The sequence below is a fragment of the Amborella trichopoda genome, chromosome 5 (genome assembly GCF_054954075.1).
Source record: "Amborella trichopoda isolate Santa Cruz 75 chromosome 5, AtrichopodaSantaCruz75HAP2 v2.0, whole genome shotgun sequence".
NCBI lineage: Eukaryota > Viridiplantae > Streptophyta > Magnoliopsida > Amborellales > Amborellaceae > Amborella > Amborella trichopoda.
The window spans coordinates 28,650,090-28,673,717 of record NC_142340.1 but is presented as its reverse complement, the minus strand read 5'-3'; the positions used below and the strand labels follow the sequence as shown (position 1 = coordinate 28,673,717).

At 35.6% G+C, this 23,628-nt stretch overlaps 1 protein-coding gene across 1 annotated transcript in view; it reads left to right on the top strand.

The window, feature by feature from the left end:
* The window catches only part of LOC105420463 (DNA-(apurinic or apyrimidinic site) endonuclease-like), a 28,130-nt gene extending 11,487 nt beyond the window's left edge, over positions 1-16,643 (top strand). Inside the window, exons 5-9 of the mRNA XM_011624129.1 lie at positions 12,437-12,518; positions 14,757-14,818; positions 15,455-15,541; positions 15,910-16,013; positions 16,483-16,643. Coding sequence (XP_011622431.1) covers positions 12,437-12,518; positions 14,757-14,818; positions 15,455-15,541; positions 15,910-16,013; positions 16,483-16,643 — 496 coding nt within the window. The remainder of the gene's footprint in view (positions 1-12,436; positions 12,519-14,756; positions 14,819-15,454; positions 15,542-15,909; positions 16,014-16,482) is intronic.
* Positions 16,644-23,628: the final 6,985 nt, after the last annotated feature.

Here is a 23,628-nt window from a genome sequence, read left to right as displayed (position 1 = left end):
AAAAGCCCAGTAAGTAGATCTACATCATTGCATTCCAACTAGCATGATAGTGATAACAATATGCAATGCACATATATACGTATATATACACATGTATCAAATGAAGTCCCTCAACATGCTTTTCAACACTGTAATAGTAAAGGCAGTTCAATATATAATGCATAAGTCACAATGACCTTACTTAAAGTAGAGAAATAAGGACACAGATCACATATACAATTAAAAATTCATGCAGAAAGCTTAATAAGACAGGCAAACAAGTCTACACTCCTGAAGTAGAAGCCACATCGATCAGGCTAAGCTAATCCTGAACTTGGGACTTCACTCAGGACGGTGGACAATGACAAGTGGATAAATCCACTTCATAATGTCCTCACTCACGCACGCAATCCCCTACACGCTTTAGGGTTTTGATAGGCAGTAGCCTTGCAAGACACAACCCTCTCCTTATACCTTTCTGGTGAGAGAGCATTACACTACTATTAGATGACCCAATGCATAGTGCCTACATAGATCTGAGGGACGCGACCCTCCCAACTACTCACATCCTGAGTTACGTCCTATCATGGGGTGTAAGGAGAAGATCACAACTGTCGGCACCATCATTCACACGGTAGGTACCCTTCCCAACACGCAGCTTCTAGCACCATCATTCACACAGTAGAGCCTATTCACATAACACATAAGCATCACAACTGCCGGCACCATCATTCACACAGTAGGTACCCTTCTCAACAGGCAGCTGCCAGCACCATCATTCACACAAGTCTATTCACATATCACATAAATAGCATGATATCATCATTCACACAGTAGGTATCCATTCACATATCATATAAATAGCATGATACCATCATTCACACAGTAGGTATCCATTCACATATCACATAAATATCAATATCACATTTGGTAGTGGCACATCACACTTTAACAGTATCACACTGACAGTATCATAGTAACAGTAAATTATTTCAATTAAGCCTTACCGCTCAATTTCCTGCTATTAAGGGCAATGACATGTGCTTGCCATTAAGGTCGTAACCCTTGGACCATTTGGAGTTTGAAGATAGTTCCAAAACCACTTTTGTACAAAACAAACCTATTCCTCAAATGGGAGTGGTTTGAAGGTAATTGGACCCCGTTTGGCCTTTTAAAGGTTCAAAGAGGTGAGGGTTAACTAGCTGCACCCTACTGAGTACAGTGGACGGCAACATACCTTTCTTCATATCACTATAACTTTCAAACTGTGAGGCAAATTATGACGGTTTCAAAATTAAAGTTTAAGACAAGACATATATCTTTCTAACAAGGAAAATTTCAAAGCATTTGGACTCTTTTTAGTGGTTCAAAGACTCGTGCCAATCAAGGTGATAATTCTGAATTTTACCAACACTGCCCACAATGACATACCTTCATAAAATGAAGTATTACTTTCAATCCAAAAAGAATTTCAAAATAGCTTCTGCATGAAAGTTTTAGCCCGTTCAAAGATCTTTCAAATGGCTATGGTTTGACCAAAAATGAACTTCGTTTATGTAGTTAAAATCCGTGACCACAGTGGTACTAGTGAAAATCCAGGAAACAGTCAATAACGATACATTCTCATTTTGAAATATAACTTCATTTTGGTGAAGAATTTCAACAAAGGGAAAAAATAAACATTTTACTAGACTCATATATCTTCTTAGTGACAGTGATTTGAGGTCAATCGGACCCCATTTGGCCATTTAAAGTCTCTTTCAAGGACACACCTGTTCTTGGAATTTCACAGTGGCATATAGCATATCTCAATAACACATTCCATGGCATTCATTCATGGTGAGGAACATGATAACAACCATCCACTCACAATGCACACATGTAATATATATTTCTCACATAATCTAATAATCATACATTCAGTCTTAGCATCCACTTTCATTATAGAACAAAACCCCCAAATTTTAAAGAAAAAAGCATAAGGATTTTCTACATCATAATACACTTTCTTTGCTTATTTCACTTGCATAAATTCCCATGCATCCTTACAACTACCATGCAATGGTGATGGATCCACTTACCTGAATAATAATGGTGCCTTCTCTGCTCCTCTTCTCACAGCTCTCACCCACCCAACAATGGCTGCCCTCCAACAGTCACCTCTTCCAACCTAGTGTCTTAAAGAGAGAAATGAAGTAAGGATGAGTGGCGTGGGTTAGAGAAAATGCTTAAGTACTCTTGAGGGTGGAGTGGCTGCCCAAGTGGCACCAAAAGACTGCAAAATCTGGACAAGTGGCACTCAAACAACATGCATCTAACAAGTGGCACCTTCAACTCATGCATGTCAAAGACCTAGCCAGTGCTGGCACTCAACCCAGCCGGCGCTGGCACTGACACTCACCCAGCCAGCGTTGGCACTCACCCAGTTGACGCTGGCATTCAACCCCAGCTGGCGCTAGCAGTTAGTTGGCGCTGCCCATACTCAGATGTCACTGCCCACACTCAGTCGGCACTGCCTACAGTTAGCTGATGCTGCCCACACTTAGTCGGCGCTACCCACACTCAGCCGGCGCTGCCCACACTCAGCCGGCGCTGCACACAACCCAATCGGCACTGGATAACTCAACCGGTGTTGGTCCCTACACAGTCGGCACTAGGTTCTCTACTCAGCCAGGAAAATTTTAGGTCGTTACATTTGCACCCTAAGATCCCTTTTAAAATGAATCAGTGGGTACCATCTGGCCTCATACAAGTAGCTTATGTTAATGATGCAAGATAAAGGATCTTCTGGAGCTTTCAAATAGATTGACTAACAAATTTTTAGTAGTAGTCCTTGTATTTGGCATTTTGACATAGAATTCTTACTATCCAGTTTTCCATTGACATTTTTCTTTTTTTTTTGGTTAATGTGTTGTACAATAACTAGGTTCCTTTATATAGGTATTTTCCTGGACTTCCCATGCCTAGTCATTTTCTTATGACTTTCTACATAGGTGTCTATCTAATTTGGTTGTGTAACTTGATCTATGCCTATGGAACTCTATTCTGGGAATATTGGTGTGCAAAATTGCCAACAGAGTTGTCTTCTGCGACTAGAATTGCTTCTCTGCCACTGAGATTTCACTGACTAATAACTTTCAATTCTCTTAGTGCCAACCAGCTCTACTTGTCCATGGGAGATATGTTATGTGAAATAGTTCGAAAACAAATGCATGTATCATCATTTTGTGACCCTTGTATTTGTATTGTCCTTGAATGGAGAAAAGGTTGATTGTCACACCCCAAGAATTTACAGTACTGTTATTCCTGAGATGTGACAGACAAAACATATATACATCTATTGATAGGACAAATTTACAGTGGCGAGGTCTCACAAAGTAAATAAAGAAAGCTCGTACAACAACAGTATCTTCCAAGGTTGATCTTGACTATCACTCAAAATGAATCCGCAGTTATCCTGAAAAAAATGTTTACCATAGTTTGATGAGTTTGGCTACTCAGTAAGTGATCATCATAATCCTAAAAATAATCATGATTGAAAGATATCAATATTTTCCAAAATGAGCTCTATTAACAGAAATGCATCAACAGTTTTGCTTTCAATAAATGCATAATTAAGTATAATCCGAGTAACTGAAATGCTTATAACACTTTTAACGGCAGTACATAATTCAAAGGATTTCACAAAATACCCTACTGGCGTCCCAAGTAGGTCACCTATATACCCCATCAGCGTCCTGATGGGTCCACTTAATCCCTATCGGCATCCCAGATAGGTCCGCTTAATCCCTGCAGGTCCACTTATACCTCACCGGCGTACCGCATGAGTCCACTTAAACCCTACCGGCGTCCCAGATAGGTCCACTTATACCTCACCGGCGAACCGGATGAGTCCACTTGCATACTTAAATTATTTCTAAATCTCTTTAAACATTCGAAAGCAGCAATATCATGTACTCAACATATCACTGAAACCATTAATATGAATTTCACTTAAACCATTAATAACAATCACTCTCTATAACATTTCAAAAATAACCAATCAAATATTTTGGGCTCAAATTTAGAAAGGTAGCAGTTTGTAAAGGCATTCTAGCATAATTGCCAATTTAATATGTATAAAAAAACTCTTATAAAAATTCAAGAATACGGAATTATCACAATTTATGGAATATCAATTCACAAATAAACATTTTACAATAATACTATAATCAATTGCAAAAAAGTCAATTTTTAAATAATACGGCAGTCAATTACACATGAATTTTACAATGTCTAAATATTCAAAACAGTAGAAAGAAATATCACAATTTTACTAAAAGCAGAAATATCACATTTATTTCTAACAATAGACAAGAAAAATAAATAAATTTATTTTTCTAATTTACAGCATTCAAAATTTCTAACATAGATAAAATATCACAATTTTTATTAAAAAGGTTCTTTTTCAAGATAATGAGGTCACGTGCGCATAAAATTTATCGCGCCTAAAATTCATGATAATAAGCAGAAATAATTATTTCATTTTATTTTTAAAAAGAATGGATTCTTTTTCGAGACAATGAGGTCACTTACACACAAAACTGATAAAATAAAGATCCTAGACGGAAATATCACTATTTATTAAAAATAGACTATTTTTCAGAAAGACGATGTCACTTACACATAAAACTGATAAAATAAAGATCCTAGACGGAAATATCACTATTTATTAAAAATAGACTATTTTTCAGAAAGACGATGTCACTTACCCACAATTATTTGAGAGGGAGCTTCCGATAAAAAATTTCGGTTCGAGAGAGAAGTTCACTGTGTTTCGACCAGAGAGAGAGATCTCAAAATTTTGTTTTAGGGTGGGAGTGCTCACATCCCCTATTTAAATTCTTATAACGTATTATTATATTGTTTTTTTACGCGCTACCTCATACCTGAGGTGTCGCGTTAAAAGCAGACTTTTATCGTACGAAAACCACGTCCGCTAAAGGACGCTGCCCTCTGCAAGCAGCAAGAGGCAAAAGCGGGCAAAGGAAAAAAGTAAAGGCAAAGCAAAAGTTAATCCAAAGCAAAAGTTTTTGAAAACAGTGATGGTCCCCAAGGACCATCATACTTAAAAAGAACATCACCTATTTATAAGCATATTTTCTCTTTTTTTTTTTTTTTTTTTTTTTTTTGAAGTTTTAGGATTGTTACATTCTTCCCTCCTTAAAGAAATTTAGTCCTCTAAATTTGTGTACCTGATTACTGAAAAAGATAGGGGTATTTTTCTCTGATTTCGTCTTCTCGTTCCCAAGTCGACTCTTCTCTTGAATGATACTGCCGTAATACACGGACTAAAGGAATCTCCTTGTTACGCAACACTTGCACCCTTCTATCCAGTATCAAAATTGGCTACTCAATGAAGGATAGGTCCTTCCTGATCGGTAAAGGTTCATATTTTAAGATATGAGACGGGTCGGGCTGATATTTTCGTAGTGAAGATACATGAAAGACATTATGGACATTTGCCAATTCGGGTGGTAAGGCAAGTCTATAAGCGACACCTCCGATTCTTTCCAGGATTTCAAATGGTCCGATGTAACGTGGGCTCAACTTTCCTTTCTTGCCGAATCTCATAATGCCCTTTATTGGTGAGATTTTTAGGAAAACTCGATCACTTTCCACAAATTCAAGATCTCTCCTTCGGTTATCGGCATAACTCTTTTGCCGACACTGAGCTGTCCTGAGCCTTTCACGAATTAATGCTATCTTATCTGTGGTTATCTGGACAATTTCGGGCCCCAAAAGCTTTCTTTCACCAACCTCGTCCCAACATATGGGTGACCTGCATTTCTTTCCATACAGGGCTACATATGGTGCCATCTGAATACTGGCATGGAAGCTATTATTATAAGCAAACTCAATCAGAGGTAAATGGTCATCCCAGCTTCCTGTAAGGTCAATAACACATGCCCTCAGCATATCTTCCAAGGTTTGGATGGTCCTCTCCGATTGTCCATCAGTTTGGGGGTGAAAGGCAGTACTAAAGGCGAGTCTCGTCCCCATGGCTGACTGTAGTCTAGCCCAAAATTTAGAAATAAACCGAGTATCCCTGTCCGATACAATACTGATAGGAACTCCATGCAACCGCACTATTTCCTTAATGTATAGCTGAGCCAGTCGATCCAAAGTGTACGTCGTGAGAATCGGTAGAAAGTGGGCAGCTTTGGTTAACCGGTCCACAATGACCCAAATGCTATCATGTCCTGAATTTGTTCTAGGCAAGCCAGAGACAAAATCTATAGAGATGTGCTCCCATTTCCATTCTGGCACCGGTAAAGGCTGCAACAACCCAGCGGGCCTTTGATGTTCAGCTTTTACTTGCTGGCATGTTAGGCATGTAGACACAAATAGTGCTACCTCTTTTTTCATATTATTCCACCAAAAGGTTTTCTTCAGGTCCTGATACATTTTAATACTTCCGGGATGTATCGTATAACGAGAATGATGTGCTTCTTCTAAGATAGCTTTCTTTACACTCTCATCATTCGGGACACAAACCCGACCTTTGAATCTTAGCAAATCCTCACTACATATAGAAAATTCATCTCTCTTTCCTTGCTTCACCTCTTCTATAATTGTTATAAGCTGAGGGTCTTTCTTTTGTGCTAATCGAATCTGTTGGATTAATTGGGGTTCCGCCTTAATGTTGGCAATCATACTTACCACACCATTAATGGACGGAGTTGGATGCCAATCCACTATTTCTTCTAACAATCGCATTTCTTGGATCATTAGATGAGCTAAGACTCTCGTAGATTTTCTACTTAGAGCGTCGGCCACAACGTTAGCTTTTCTTGAATGATAATGGATTGTACAATCATAATCTTTTAAGAAATCCATCCATCTTATCTGCCGCATATTTAAATCCTTCTGAGAGAAAAGGTATTTCAAACTCTTATGATCCGTGTATATTACGAATTGTTCACCATATAGATAATGCCTCCATATTTTCAAAGCGAATACTATTGCAGCTAGCTCCAAATCATGAATTGGATATTTTTTCTCATATTCTTTCAACTGTCTGGATGCATATGCCACTACTTTCCCATATTACATTAATACACAGCCCAAACCTTTATGTGAAGCATCACTATAAATCACAAATCCCCCACTCCCCTCAGGAATAGTTAAAATAGGTGCTGAAGTTAATCGAACTTTTAGTTCTTGAAAACTCTCCTCACATTCACTTGTCCACTCAAATTTGACATTTTTCTGTGTCAATCGAGTCAATGGGATTGCGATTCGAGAAAATCCTTCTACAAATTTTCTGTAATATCCTGCCAATCCCAAAAAGCTTCGAACTTCAGTCACATTACTTAGTTGTTTCCAATTAACAACGGCTTCAACCTTTGAAGGATCAACTGATAGACCTTCTTTTGATATGATATGTCCTAAAAATGTCACTTGTTCAAGCCAAAATTTGCATTTACTAAGTTTGGCATACAATTTCTTTTCTCTTAATATTTGCAATACCATTCTTACATGCTGCTCATGTTCCTTCTGATTCTTGGAATAAATTAAAATATCATCGATGAATACCACAATAAATTTATCCAAAAAGGGCTTAAAGATCCGATTCATCAAATCCATAAATGCAGCTGGTGCATTGGTTAATCCAAAAGGCATGACTAAAAATTCATAATGGCCATACCTTGTTCTGAAAGCTGTCTTGAGTACATCTTCACTTTTAATCTTAAGCTGATGGTATCCAGATCTAAGATCAATTTTTGAAAACACTTGTGATCCTTGTAATTGATCAAATAAATCATCAATCCTAGGTAATGGATACTTATTTTTCACTGTCACTTGGTTCAACTGTCTATAATCAATACACAATCTCATAGTCCCATCTCTCTTTTTGACAAACAGTACTGGAGCATCCCAAGGTGACACACTGGGCCTGATAAAACCTTTATCTAATAATTCTTCCAATTGTTGTTTCAGTTCTTTAAGTTCTGCAGGAGCCATTCTGTAAGGTGCCTTAGAAATTGGTGCTACCCCTGGCAATAATTCAATGGAGAATTCAATTTCCCTGTCAGGCGGTAATCCTGGCAATTCTTCAGGAAAAACGTCGGGAAATTCTCGGATAACCGGAGTGGTATCCAAATTTATTTCTTCCTTCCTATCTTCTTTGATATAGGTAAGAAAGCCTTGACACCCTTTTCGAATGAGGCGAATAGCTCGAATACAAGAGATTAAATATGATGGGGAGTCTTCTTTGACACCATTGAAGTAAAATACTGGTTGATTCGGAATACTAAAGGTAACAATTTTCTTATAACAATCAATACTTGCATGGCATGCAGAGAGCCAATCCAAGCCTAAGATTACATCAAAATCTTGAATTTCCAGGATTATTAAATCAACCAACAGTTCCTTTTCTTCTATCTTTATTACACATGATTTGTACATTATATTGGTGTTAATTGAATCTCCAATCGTTGTGGCTACCTCTAGAATGTATTCTAATTGTTCTGGTTCTACCTTTAAGTGGCATGCAAAGTGTTGTGACACAAATGAATGAGTAGATCCAGGATCAATCAAAACATGAGCTACTTTTTGGAAGATAGTAAGAGTACCTTGGATCACTGATTTTGAAGCCTGAGCGTCTTGCTTGGTAATCGTAAATACTCTTCCCTTCTTCTGAGGCTTCGGAGCTATCTCTCCCTGCTTTGGATGCTGTTGTGTCTGTAAGCTAGGACATTGTTTAATCTGGTGTCCCAATTTTTCACATTTAAAATAGGCTCCGGTATTCCAATAACAAGGGCTTGATCCATGATTTTTCCCACATTTTCTACATGGTTCTATTGGGTTTTGAAATAGCGAGGGCCTTGGCTTCTTGTTTGGCCTTTCAAACTGTTGTCGATTAGATGATGTAGGTCTAACATTACTGTTCTGATTTTTCGTCTTTTGGTAATCTTCAAAATCTTTTTCGACTATTTGGGCACGATCCACTACTTCAGCATAAGTTATTAATTTCAAGACTGATATTCTGCTTCTAAAAGCTGGCCTGAGACCCCTTTCAAATTTCTTCACCTTTCTTGCCTCATTATTAATCATATGCGGTGCAAACCTGGCCAATTCAGTAAACTTGGCCTCGTACTGTGCTACTGTCTTATTTCCTTTGATTAATTCTAGAAATTCCATTTCTTTTTGGTCTCGAATAAAATCTGAAAAATATTTTTCATTGAATGCCTCTATAAATACTTCCCAAGTCAAAGTTTTATTTTCTTTTACCAATACTCTTTTTGCCATTCACCACCAGTGTTGTGCCTCACCTTCTAACATAAAAACTGCCAAGGCCACCTTCCTATCATCAGGACATTCCATAACCTCGAATATTTTTTTCAATTGCATAATCCCTCCCTCGGCTTCCAGTGGGTTTACAGCACCCTTAAAAGAAGGTGGGTTTAATTTCTTAAATTGTTCGATATTGCTCCCACCATTTCCTGTAACTGACTGCTTGGGTGGATTGTTGTTTTCCATCTGATTTTGCATTAAAGCACATATTTTCCAAGGCTTTGTGAATTCTTTCCATATTGGCTTCAGCTATTCTGGATCTTGACTTTATCCCGATCTATACACACAATAAATGTGATTTTTAAGTATATTCTTTTTTTTTAAAATTTCCTAAGGATCTTAAACCTATTGCTCTGATACCATAATTGTCACACCCCAAGAATTTACAGTACCGTTATTCCTGAGATGTGACAGACAAAACATATATACATCTATTGATAGGACAAATTTACAGTGGCGAGGTCTTACAAAGTAAATAAAGAAAGTTAGTACAACAACAGTATCTTCCAAGGTTGATCTTGACTATCACTCAAAATGAATCCGCAGTTATCCTGAAAAAAATGTTTACCATAGTTTGATGAGTTCGGCTACTCAGTAAGTGATCATCATAATCCTAAAAATAATCATGATTGAAAGATATCAATATTTTCCAAAATGAGCTTTATTAACAGAAATGCATCAACAGTTTTACTTTCAATAAATCCATAATTAAGTATAATCCGAGTAATTGAAATGCTTATAACACTTTTAACGGCAGTACATAATTCAAAGGATTTCACAAAATACCCTACTGGCGTCCCAAGTAGGTCACCTATATACCCCATCAGCGTCCTGATGGGTCCACTTAATCCCTATCGGCGTCCCAGATAGGTCCGCTTAATCCCTGCAGGTCCACTTATACCTCACCGGCGTACCGGATGAGTCCACTTAAACCCTACCGGCGTCCCAGATAGGTCCACTTATACCTCACCGGCAAACCGGATGAGTCCACTTGCATACTTAAATTATTTCTAAATCTCTTTAAACATTCGAAAGCAGCAATATCATGTACTCAACATATCACTGAAACCATTAATATGAATTTCACTTAAACCATTAATAACAATCACTCTCTATAACATTTCAAAAATAACCAATCAAATATTTTGGGCTCAAATTTAGAAAGGTAGCAGTTTGTAAAGGCATTCTAGCATAATTGCCAATTTAATATGTATAGAAAAACTCTTATAAAAATTCAAGAATACGGAATTATCACAATTTATGGAATATCAATTCACAAATAAACATTTTACAATAATACTATAATCAATTGCAAAAATGTCAAATTTTAAATAATACGGCAGTCAATTGCACATGAATTTTACAATGTCTTAATATTCAAAACAGTAGAAAGAAATATCACAATTTTACTAAAAGCAGAAATATCACATTTATTTCTAACAATAGACAAGAAAAATAAATAAATTTATTTTTCTAATTTACAGCATTCAAAATTTCTAACATAGATAAAATATCACAATTTTTATTAAAAAGGTTCTTTTTCAAGATAATGAGGTCACGTGCGCATAAAATTTATCGCGCCTAAAATTCATGATAATAAGCAGAAATAATTATTTCATTTTATTTTTAAAAAGAATGGATTCTTTTTCGAGACAATGAGGTCACTTACACACAAAACTGATAAAATAAAGATCCTAGACGGAAATATCACTATTTATTAAAAATAGACTATTTTTCAGAAAGACGATGTCACTTACACATAAAACTGATAAAATAAAGATCCTAGACAGAAATATCACTATTTATTAAAACTAGACTATTTTTCAGAAAGACGATGTCACTTACCCACAATTATTTGAGAGGGAGCTTCCGATAAAAAATTTCGGTTCGAGAGAGAAGTTCACTGTGTTTCGACCAGAGAGAGAGATCTCAAAATTTTGTTTTAGGGTGGGAGTGCTCACATCCCCTATTTAAATTCTTATAACGTATTATTATATTGTTTTCTTACGCTCTACCTCATACCTGAGGTGTCGCGTTAAAAGCAGACTTTTATCGTACGAAAACCACGTCCGCTAAAGGACGCTGCCAGCTGTAAGCAGCAGGAGGCAAAAGCGGGCAAAGGAAAAAATTAAAGGCAAAGCAAAAATTAATCTAAAGCAAAAGTTTTTGAAAACAGTGATGGTCCCCAAGGACCATCATACTTAAACAAAACATCACCTATTTATAAGCATATTTTCTCCTTTTTTTTTTTTTTTTTTTTTTTGAAATTTTAGGATTGTTACATTGATGCATGGTAATGACGGTCTTTGTAGTCTTCTTTGCACAAAATGCTTCATGCACAAAGTTCTAGAATCCAAGTAAGGCCATATGCACATGGTCCAATAGGAGGTAACTGATAATGGAGGTGCCAAAAATTTCAAAATATCTCCGGAAAAGGCTCCATGTTGGAGTTGTGAGTTGAATAATTTTGAGATGAGGGGTGTGCTGGAAATGGGTAAAGTAGTCAAAGATCCATCTTCTTACAAATACCAAATAGTCTCTTAGGCTATGATTTTTTATCTTGCTTTTAAATCTAAAAATCTTGTTTATAGTTTATATTCTATGCTCAAAGCTTGTGTTAGAGAGATCAAAGATCTGTTTCGAAGTTTTAAGCTGGTAGTATTTCATCTTATACCCAATTTGTGTGAGAGAGGTCGAGGGCTCAAGCCCTTGAACTTTTTCCATAAAATCAAAGAAAGCTAATCTACCTTTTTTTTTGTTCAGTCTTTTGTTGGAAATGCAAACTAAACTTCTTATTTCCTTTTTAGAGTCGCCCATCAGTAGTTGAGTTCTTAGAAATCCCATTTGTTGTCTAATGTGCAACGTATTCGAATGATTGCTTTATTGGGCTATTGCAGCCATGAAAAGATAATCGGCGAAAATCTCATTTTCTTGTACATATAGAATCATATATTATTGATGTTATTGATAGTTAGTCTAAAAAAGGTGAGGACCTTAAACTTTCTCTTAACTTGTCCCAAGCGTAAGTAAAGTAGGTGAGTTGTGTTAGGTAGGCAGCTAACGTAAAATTTTATCAATGCTTTCCATGAATCATGATGATGATGTTTAATGTTTGTAGCCATCAAGATATCGATGTGAGCCATCCAGAATTTTTCAGCAGTGCCAAGCTCAATGGTTATGTATTGCCAAATAAAGAGGAAGTCTTAAGAAATGTTTTTCTTTCACATCAACCACATGTGTTCTTGGTAATTTAGTTTTGTTGCATTCATGACCTTGTGATGACTAATGAAGGGTTTTAGGATGATATATAATTTGATATGAACAAGGTAATGCAAAGTTGATTATTTTGCAGTAAAGGAAATGTCTACTTCATTCACATATTTCCTCTCAAGCAACTAAGAGAACCACTTCTACTATTTTACTTAGGAACTTCATTCACATATGCTTTCTCAAGCTTATACACGGTTAATATTAACTTTGCTTGCGTGTAATTGTGTAACCTCTTCTTTAGGAGAGGTGTATCTACTGTAGCATTTTAGTATATCATGCAAACAAAAGCGAAAGTGATGCTTTCAGTTCTATTTGAATGGTGTGTAGAAGTTTATGAAAGAATGACCTCGCCCCTTTTATTTTCTCATTTCTGGGGCATAGTTTTGCATGTTCAAGGGTTGATTATATGATAACTCTTGTTTCAAATGGGGTGTTATGGCATGGGAAGCAGTCAATCCAAACTTGATAAGTCAAATCATTAATTTAGGAGAAAATTGTTGATTGCCTTGGCGATGATATTTATGCCTATTGCAACTTCACACTTCTTAAGCTTATGTTTGTGAAATATGTACCCGAAAATATTTAATACAAATGCATTTCATGTTTTCTATCCCAGAAGGTTAGACTTTTTTGAATTATAAAAAATAGTTTTTTCTCTTTCAATAGTTTGCTTTATTTTATTTTCATCATTATTCTATTATAGTTTCTTGATTGCTATCTCATCCCCACTTTGTCGAGCTCATGGTTGGTCTCCATACAAGTAGCACAAGCGAGAGTTCTATTCTCACATCATACTCTCATGCAACATGAAGTTTATTTGTTATTACATTGACAATGAGCAATTGTAAAGATCAGTGTTCGCAAAATCGAGCCAGAATGGTTAATCGGATATGGGTCTGAAAGCGGTTTAACCAACTGAATCAGTAAACCAGCCGATTCAACTACTCTAACCAGGCAAGTCCCAGATGGTTAAAAAAGTGTTGAAAAAAATAAAAAAGATACAAAAAAAATCTACTAAAATACAAAAAGCATATAAACAATGATTAAAACAAAACACACTCAAATGAAATTGAAAATTAATGAAAAAAATGATTTTAACGAATCGATTTGTGCCTAGGGCTATTTTAAAATTTGCTAAAAAAGATGGAAAAATATAAAAGTGAGTATTAATGACCAAAACAACTTTTAATCTTTACCATAATGTAAAGAATATTAAAACAGTGTTAAAAAAAACTGACTTGATTGACTGCTTTTTATTTTTAAAGAAAATGAAACACAATTACGTTATAGATAACATAGGCCCTCTTTTTTATGAGCCGAGTAGTAAATGGTGTATTGGTTAGTGTACCTAATATTAAAGGACCTCTTTATAAGAGATTTCTAGTTCAATTCTAGTGGGCGGGTATTTTTTTGAAGTCCAACGAAATGAAGTATTTTTTTGAACTCCAACGAAATGTTTTTGAAGTCCAAAGAAATGAAGTCTTAAAAAAATAAAACAACGAGATTCAAACCGTGATTGAGGTAGAACTTAATTGTCAAAGCTAACTAGTAAACCATTCTAATATATCTATTATGAATTTGAAGTAGTATTCTATTCTAATATATCTATTATGAATTTGAAGTAGTATTCTATTCTAATATATCTATTATAAATTTGAAGTAGTATTCTATTTAAAGTTTAAAATATTGGTTGATCACCAAAAACTCCCAAAATCAGAACCGGCCAGTGGCTAATATATCTGATATGAATTTGAAGTAGTATTTTATTTAAAGTTTAAAATACTGGTTGGTCACCAAAACGGCCCAAAACCGGAACCGGCCAGTGGCCGGTTCCGATCTAACTGGGCAGTTAGCAGTTAGATCGGTCGGTTTGACGAACACTAACATATACTATACAAATTATTTGTTTTGTCTAATTTTTTATGACTTTATGCACCAAACTAGATATAGAGACTCATGAACAATATAAGCTGCCTTGAATTAGTATGAAGGTCTTCGATATTCTTTTTGTAATGGGTATCCTTTCACAACAAGAAATATGTAACTTGGTGAATATTTTGTTCATCTTCTTGTATGTATTTCCTTTCTATTAAGATGCTAGCATGTATTACATAAGCTTTTCCATTTGATGTGTTTGATAACAAACAACTCTCACATGGCTTATGCAGGATTGTGGACAGCCTGGATTTACCATTGCTGAAAGGCAGCGGTTCTCTACTATATTGTCAGAGTAGGTGATTTGTACTTATAAAATTACTTAGGGGTTAGAAAATTCAGTGTCCTGACATTATACTCATTGCTGCATGATGTATCTTTTGAAAAAGTGAAATGCATTTAAAAATAAAAAAAATCAGATTGGTTTATCGATCCGTTCAAGTGGTCCAACGGCCTCACTTTGCTAGCCAAACCCATTTTATTAGGAGATTCGTGACCTTGTAAAGTTGAAACTATCGTTGATGAGTCATAGTCTTTCCATTTCTTTCCAGAAATGAATGGAATATTTGTTTATTGACAAAGGGCCCTTGCAATTATTGGCTAGTATCTACAAATATTACTCCTTAAGAATATTACTCCTCAAGGATAGTATCTACAAATATTATTTCTTAATTATATTGGCTAGTATCTACAAATATTACTCCTTAAGAATAGTTTTCCTATTTGTTGGTGAACTTACATTTTTGCGCGTGTGTCCGTTGCTTGTGTGTGTGTGGGCCGGGGGGGGGGGGGGGGGCAGGAGGTGTCTGTTTTGTGTGTGTGTGTCTCGGGGGGGGGGGGGGGGGGGGGGGGGGGGGGGGGGGGGGGGGGGGCGTTCAACTTACAAATAGTAGTTGTGATTACCATGCTTACGGCAATTATTCATTTACAGGGGAAAACTGCTGGATGCTTATAGGTTTCTTCACAAAGAACAAGATCTAGAGGGGGGCTTCTCTTGGTCGGGGAACCCAGTTGACAAGTAGGCCAATATACTCGTTTTTTGAGATTTAAAATGTTCAAATTTTATTTTCATTGCTCATTTTATTTTTTTTAAACTTGCAATTGGTTTTTCATATGGGAAGTATGGGATGGACTGCAACCGACAGTGAGAGGCTTCATGCTCTGGACCACTAGGCTACATCGTTCATAACATAGCCCCCATTTGAAACTCACCAATTAGTGGTAGTGGGAAGAAACACAGTTTCTCCAAGGAAGGACTCAAAAGCTATCCAAATGTTTTCTCTCTGACAAGTCACTGAAAAAGAAGAAAGAGAGGAGTTTTCCCAAATCAATAAACCATGAATTAGATGAATTGATTAAAATTTTCTATTTGCTATCATTTTGCAGATACAAGGGGAAGAGGATGAGGATAGACTACTTTTTAGTCTCTGAGAAACCCGAAGACAAGCTTGTTGCTTGTGAAATTTATGGGAAAGGGATTGAAATAGAAGGTATCTCATAAGAATTTCACTTATCTACTCTGTTATTCTTGAAATATTTTGGGAGCTCAAATACCTTCTAAAATCTGAACCATCCATGCAAAGTTTTTTTTCATGCATTTGCAAATCACTACCCTTAAAATAATGCATACAATCCTCTAGATGGTCTAGACCAGTTTGTTTGATGTAATCGGAATATCTGTACTGTCCATGCAGATTATAGTATGCTATATGGTACTCCAACTCTCCAAGCGACATCCAACATCTCCCCTCACTGATGGACAATTGGATATTAACTTTACTTGAGTGAACGCTCATGTTGGTCCCCATGGCATTTAGTCTAATTTTTTGGTGATGGTGGATGTCGCCTCGGACTACCATGTACCATATTTCAAATGACTGTGGAATAGTCTCCTAGTTAGAATGGTGGTGCAATTGTTGTGCATAAAACAACAAATATAAGCAGTTGAATTGCTTCCAGGGTTCAATGGCAGCAATGACTGCCTGGTTTCACTCGAGTTGTCCCTGTCAATGAGGCCAATGGGGTTTAAATATATGCACAAATACAAGTTCCTCTTAGGATTGTGGCATCTGAAACCAGTAGAGAAAAATATGCCATGTTGGATGGCAAGGAGAAGATGATTACTCTCTCTCTTAATTTGAGGGCATGTTTCAATTAGATATGTCACACCCCAGGTTTTATAATACTAACATTCTTGAGGTGTGACATTTTATCTTTAACAAAATTAAAATTTCTTCTATATATTGCACAAGACTGTTTGATTTTCTTTTTAGAAATTTTCAAATATATACAAAGTCTACTTAGAACTTATACTAACATGAAGGTCCATATATATACATTTTTTATAAGACAAAAATTACACCAGTAAGTTTAACTATGACTACAAACTTTTTGTAAGCTTAAATGTGACTACAAACTTCTCCATAGCTACTTTTGTTTACTTTCGAACAATAAGGCTGCAATTTATTCTAAAAAGAATTCACAATAGTTTGATGAGTTTGGCTACTCAGTAAGTGACCATCATAATCCTTAAAAATAATCATGGTTGGCAAATGTAGATATTTTCTAAAAAAATACATATTGAAATAATATGAGGAAAGGCATACAATGATAAATGTTCCGAATTCTTCAACAGAAATACACAGTTTTAACGTAATTTCAAAGATTTGAATTACATATTGAACAATATGAAGAAGAACACATTTTAACATAATTCAAAAGATTTCACAAGTACCCTACTAGCGTCCCAAGTAGGTCACCTATATACCCCACCAATGTCCTGGATGGGTCCACTTAATCCCTATCAGCGTACTAGGTAGATCCACTCATACCTCACCGACACACCGGATGAGTCTACTTAATCCCTACCAACATACCGAATAGGTTCACTTATAGTACCAGATGAGTCAACTTAATCCCTATCAGCATACCGGATAGGTCCACTTATACCTCACTGGCATACCAGATGGCCTGCTTGGGTTTTTCTATTTAAAATTTGAGATCCACCTTATAATCAACAAATATAGGTGTTAGGGGGAATTGGGTTTGGACCTATACCATCCTAAAACTAGTTTGGTCCTAACCGATTTGCATCCAAATTGACAGTAGGCAATCCAGGGTTTTAAAACACAAGCTCGTTCCAATGCCAGGTTTAAAAACACAAGCTCGTTCCAATGCCAGGTTTTAAAACACAAGCTCGTTCCAATGAATAAAAGTGTGACATGTCTTACCACTAACCTCTATTGTCATCTAAACACAATTTTGGGATTTAAATAAGTAAAAACATGTCCTCACCTTGTTGGTCCAAATTGTTCATTTGGAAGTGTGTCCTTGAGCGCTTTAAACTCTCAAATCCTGCTTGTCAAACAATAAGTATAGGAAAACTAAATTGAGACCTCAAAAGGAAAGAGAAAATTGATGCAGCTCAAAAGTACCCACAACAATTTGATTTTGAGCTCAAAGTTACCTCACATAAAGACTGAATTTGGATTTGGGGAGCTTTAAGCACTTTTTGTTTCTTCTAAAAATTGTTATTAGGATGAACCAAAGATTAGCAAAAAGTTTAAGGTCACACAAATCTCCTACGTAGGTAAACTAGCTGTAGGTTCACATGTACAATTTGGACGTGAGGGCCGGGCCCCATCAAACACACGCCTATTTCGGTACTTGAATATGGCCATCACCGTCGCTTTTTCCCTTGAACAATGATATGGTAGAGGGTGTCCTACTAAACATATCATTGCACAAGTCTCTGGACTGCACACATGATACCGTCCAACAACATGCTTGGCAATGATTATCTTGTAATCGTGCTTTTTAAGTGCCGAAGTATAATTTTTTCTTAGGGAAAAGTTTATATAGAGCTGAGGCTTTAAACATTCAAATTAGAGTCTATCACAAAAATTTCACTAGAAGAGATTATTTGGATGTTCAAATATCTCAAATTGATCATCTCACATAAAGATGCATGGAGATGAGAAAAAATGGATTTCAAGTTTTGAAAATAGTATATTTTGTAAAACATTTTTGGACCTTCAATTTTCAAGATTTCAAGTTTTCATGGATCTGTCCATTCACACTATTTTTTAAGCTTTAAACTTTATAAATAAAGATGAAAATATATTTTAAGGCTATTACAAAGATTTCTAGTATTGAAACCGCATTTTTTACACAATTTGAAGGTAGGCCCTCATTTGATTATTTAGAGCATAGGCTCTATATGAGCCGCACCCTTTTTCTTATTAGGAAACAATTTATATAATGTTTATACATTAGATGTAAAGTGAATCTTAAAAATCCAAAAGAGTGTCCCAAAGTTAGAAAATATTCCAATTAATCATATAGACCAATGGTTTAAAAAGCGGATCGGTGACCCAGATCGAGCACCTCAAAAACCGATCCGGATTGGGAATCGGGTGAATCGGTCAGATTAAAGCTTCAAAATAATTCGAAAAAATTATTAAAATTCATTATAAATATTGTTTTTTAGGAATTCCATAAAAATAAGGGTACTCCATTAAGAATTTTCATTTCTTTGCATGAATATGCGAATATTGATATGTTCTTTCCCTGCATGAACTATTATTTACCATTTAATTTATGTCACACAAAAGGATAAACATAGAATTATCATGGCATACGTATATCAACATACATGGACTACAATAAAGCATACAATTAGTAACATATGATCTAAAAATAAAATGACAGACGACGTCGTTCTTCTTCTTGGTCACGCTGGTGCCATTGATTGAATTCGTTTGGCAATTCATTGATTCGCTCTAAAAACGAATCATCGATATTAGTAGATGTCTGACTATATCCAAATCCCTGAGTGTTAGTGTTCGGTTGTGTTCCCAATCCAAAATCCCCAAAGCTTGTCCATCCTTCATGCTCACCTACACTGTCGTGCTCATCCCTACCATGTTGTTGTTAGGACTTGATATGTGAATAATATGGCTGGGATAGGGTGGCCTTGGAATCATCATCTCTCTCATTTTCCCTTAGACCCCCTTTCTACTCTCCCTCATTAGGTGCAATATCACCGACATCTCCGATGAATTGTGGATACGTTGACTGACTGCTTCCTCTTTCAAGCTGCTCATCACCTTCTTCAAGATCTTCCTCACCGATAGCCTCAAGGAATGCAATCTTGTGCAACACTGACTCCTCCTCTTCTACTATACATTGGTCTGTTGTGTCTGTGACAAATATTGTGCCTAAGTCTATCGGTCCATAGTCTTCAAGCTTCCTTCTTATTTGTCGCTCTCGGAGGTTTAAGTTGTAATGAACGTAGACTGGTTTATGAAGCTTCTCCGAAGCGAGTCGATTTCTCTTAGTAGTGTGCAACCATTGGAACGTACTCCAGTTGCACTCACAGCCAGTAGCAGAACATGTTTGGGAGAGCACCTTGATTGCTATCCTCTTTAGGTGAGGTGCATTAGTACCATATATCTCCCACCATTCCGCTGTATTAAAATGCAAAAAGCATTGTAAGGGCAAAAACAATTCATAAGATTAAATATATGAATGAACAAAATATTAGCTAGGGGATAACCTGGATCCATCTTAGTTCGAGAATTCTTGGTAAGTCTAGTTTCGACGGATCCTATAGCATCCTTATACATAGCAAGCTAAAACAAATATATTTCGTTTTAGTGCATTATTCCCTACAAATATAACAACTTAATAAAGTTCTTACCCAAACATTAAATAATACCTCTTGTATTGCTTCTACTTGGTTTCGCTGGCTTCTCTCCAACCTTGCAATAATGTATATGACCCCTTCCATAATCTTGTAGGGATGTTCAAGTGTCAATTGAAAATTTTTGAGCTGAAGTAGTAACCTATAAAATATATAGATAGAAAAATGTCATTTACAATTTCATAAAAAAATGATTTAAAATGAAACATTCTAATGATATAAATATATATTTACCAGCATAATGAATTGGATGTCCAAATTTGGTGTTCCACCTGCGTTCTATGATCTCGATCACTTTGCTAGCAAAACTACACTTCTCCCCAATAGCTAATTTTGCTCTTTCAATACATTCATAAAGGATGCCCATGGTAGCTTTCTTGTCAGCATCCACTATTCTTAACACCGTGACCAAATGGGCAGTGGCCTCTACAACACTGAAACATCGAAAACAGAACGTCCTATTTGAGACTATGCCGTCCACTTTTATACCGGTACTGGACTTCAAGAGGCGGTCATTTAACCACTCTTCACAGGTAAACTATCTCTTTCATGCACTTTCAGATTCCCGAATGGAGTCCACAGCTAAGTAATCGATCGCAAAGCGGGTTATGACAGGCCTGATTATCTTTTTTTGCTTAAGAATGTTCTCTAAACAGAAATAATATTTTAGAGTGGTTGTATATAAATCTCGACACCAACCTTGCTTCCTTTAGAGTCTCCTTCACAATTTTGATCTCACCGATCTCCTCTAACATAAGATTGATGCTGTGTGCAGCACACGGGGTCCATAGTAGATGCTTCATCTTATCCATCAACTTGCTGCCCGCAGAAACACATGCATGCGCATTGTTTGTAATAAATTGGACTACATGCTTATCTTCTACCTCCTCCACTATCTGGTCATATAGTCGTACGTAGAAGTTTGCATCCTTCTTCGTTCTTGATACGTCTTTGCTAGACAAAAGGGCTATACCTTTTGGGGAATAGGCCAAGAAGTTTGAAAACTCCTGTTTGTTAACTTTATTCAACCAATCATCACTCATGAGAGTAATGCCTGTCCGTGGCCAACTCCGTTTATATTCTTCAATCCACTTTGTAACTTCCTCCACCTCTTCATCTAATATTGGTCCCCTGAGCTCATATGTCGTCAGGGGTTTTACTCCAGGCCCGGCTTTCTGGATTGGCACTGACCATAGGTGAAAAGTATGAACTATTAACTGCATCAAAGGGAATCCCTGTATCGTATAACCATTTACTAACATATCTTTCCAACATGTTTCTTATACCTTTAATCATGCCTTTTAGGGTCATTTGTTGTGACTTAGGTTTTGAGAGAAATGGGTCTATACGACTATGACTTGTAATATTGGCACTCCTAGATAAGCTAGAAACTATTTCTTCAACGTTTGATTCTTGTTGACACATACTGCTACCAACTCCTCTATACATATTTGAGCTGGGGCCGCCATACATGCTCGACCTGGGCTCACCATGCATGTTTAAGTTGGGTCCGCCATACATGTCTGAGCTAGACCCACCATGCATGTCTGAGCTAGACCCACCGGGCATTCTAAACCCACGTTCCCTCTGATATTGTTCATGTAAACTCATTCTTGTGGCCATGTCCAGGTCATTATCATATTGTTCTTCTAGGTCATTATTATATTGCTCTTCTGTATCATTCCTGCGTGATGGCGTATATAAACTAGCTATCTCCTCATTCATCCTATATTTGGCAATTTTTTTACCTTTGTTAGCATTAAGAAATGTCGCCATCTGTTTTTTTAAATTACTAAGGACACTACTGCATGCAGAAACATCTCTCCTAACCCCTGCCAAGTGTTGCTTGAACCTATGTACCCCACTACTTATCACTTTTTTATAGTAATTATAAATAATTTTATCTTTTTTGTTGGGATCAAGTCTGACCCCATGTTGTCGTGGAGGGTCTTCTACAGATATTGACATGATTCAACTGTTTTAATATGTAAAAAGTTAAAAATTAACCTGACAGTTCAACAAGGAAAATAATCACCATGTGTAGTGATAATATGTTGGGGTAGTTTATGTAGTTATATTTGTTGTTATTTGTTATTGCAAAATACTTCTATTTCGTACATATCAATTACAAACATACTAGATAATATAATACAAACTGCAAGCTCCAAACATGGCTACAACTCAATTATCAAGAACATACATTTTTTGTATTAAAAAGTTAATAATAAAATTGAAAAAATGCAGGATAATATAATTATCATATATGCCACGATTTTTTTACAATGATATGCACTTTAATTCCTCATGATAATACAATTTAACAACATGTATTTTTTGTGTTCAAAATTTTAAAAATTGAAAATACATTTTTAATGCAAAACTACATTAAAAATATAATACAGTTTTCCATTAGAAATATAATAACATGTATGTTTTTTGCATAAATATTCTATCAACATGCAATTTTTTCAACAAAAACTTTAACAATAAAAATTAAAAATATGGTTTAATACCTCATGATAATCAAAACCTGGTCACTATTTTCACATCTCTTCGAAAAATACTAAAAAAAAAAAACAAATAAAAACAATTCTTCACAGAGCCACCTAACATCAGTCATTTCAACTAAAAAATGCATTAACAACAAATTAAAAAAATACAGTTTTGCATAAAAAATATAATAACATGCATTTTTTTGCATAAATAATCTATCAACATACAAAATTTTCAACAAAAACTTTAACAATAAAAATTAAAAATATGGTTTAATACCCCATGATAATCATGATAATCAAAACCTGGTCACGATTTTCACATCTTTTAGGAAAATCATCAGGTTTCAAAAAATTCGATCATGGATAAAAAAAAAAAAAAAGTGCAGCAAACTCAAACAATAAAAATTAAAATATATAGTTTAATACCGCATGATAATCAAAACCTTGTCACAATTTTCACATCTTTTCAAAAAATCATCATTTTTCAAAAAATTCGATCATGGATAAAAAAAAAAAAAAAAAAAAAGTACAACAAATTTTTAAAAAATTCAATCATGGATTACGAAAAATTCGATCATGGATTATGGATTACAAAAAATTCGATTATGGATTACAAAAAGCTTCGATCATGGATTACAAATAATTCGATCGTGGATTACAAATAATTGGATCATGGATTACAAAAAAAAAAAAAAAAAAACAAACAAATTTTTAAAAAATTCGATCATGGATTACAAAAAAAAACAAAAAACAAAAAATTCGATCATGGATTACAAAAAAAAAAAAAAAAATTAAAAAAATTCGATCATGGATTACAAAAAAAAAAAAAACCAAAAAATTCGATCATGGATTACAAAAAAAAGGAAAAAAAAACAATTGGATCATGGATTACAAAAAAAAAAAAAC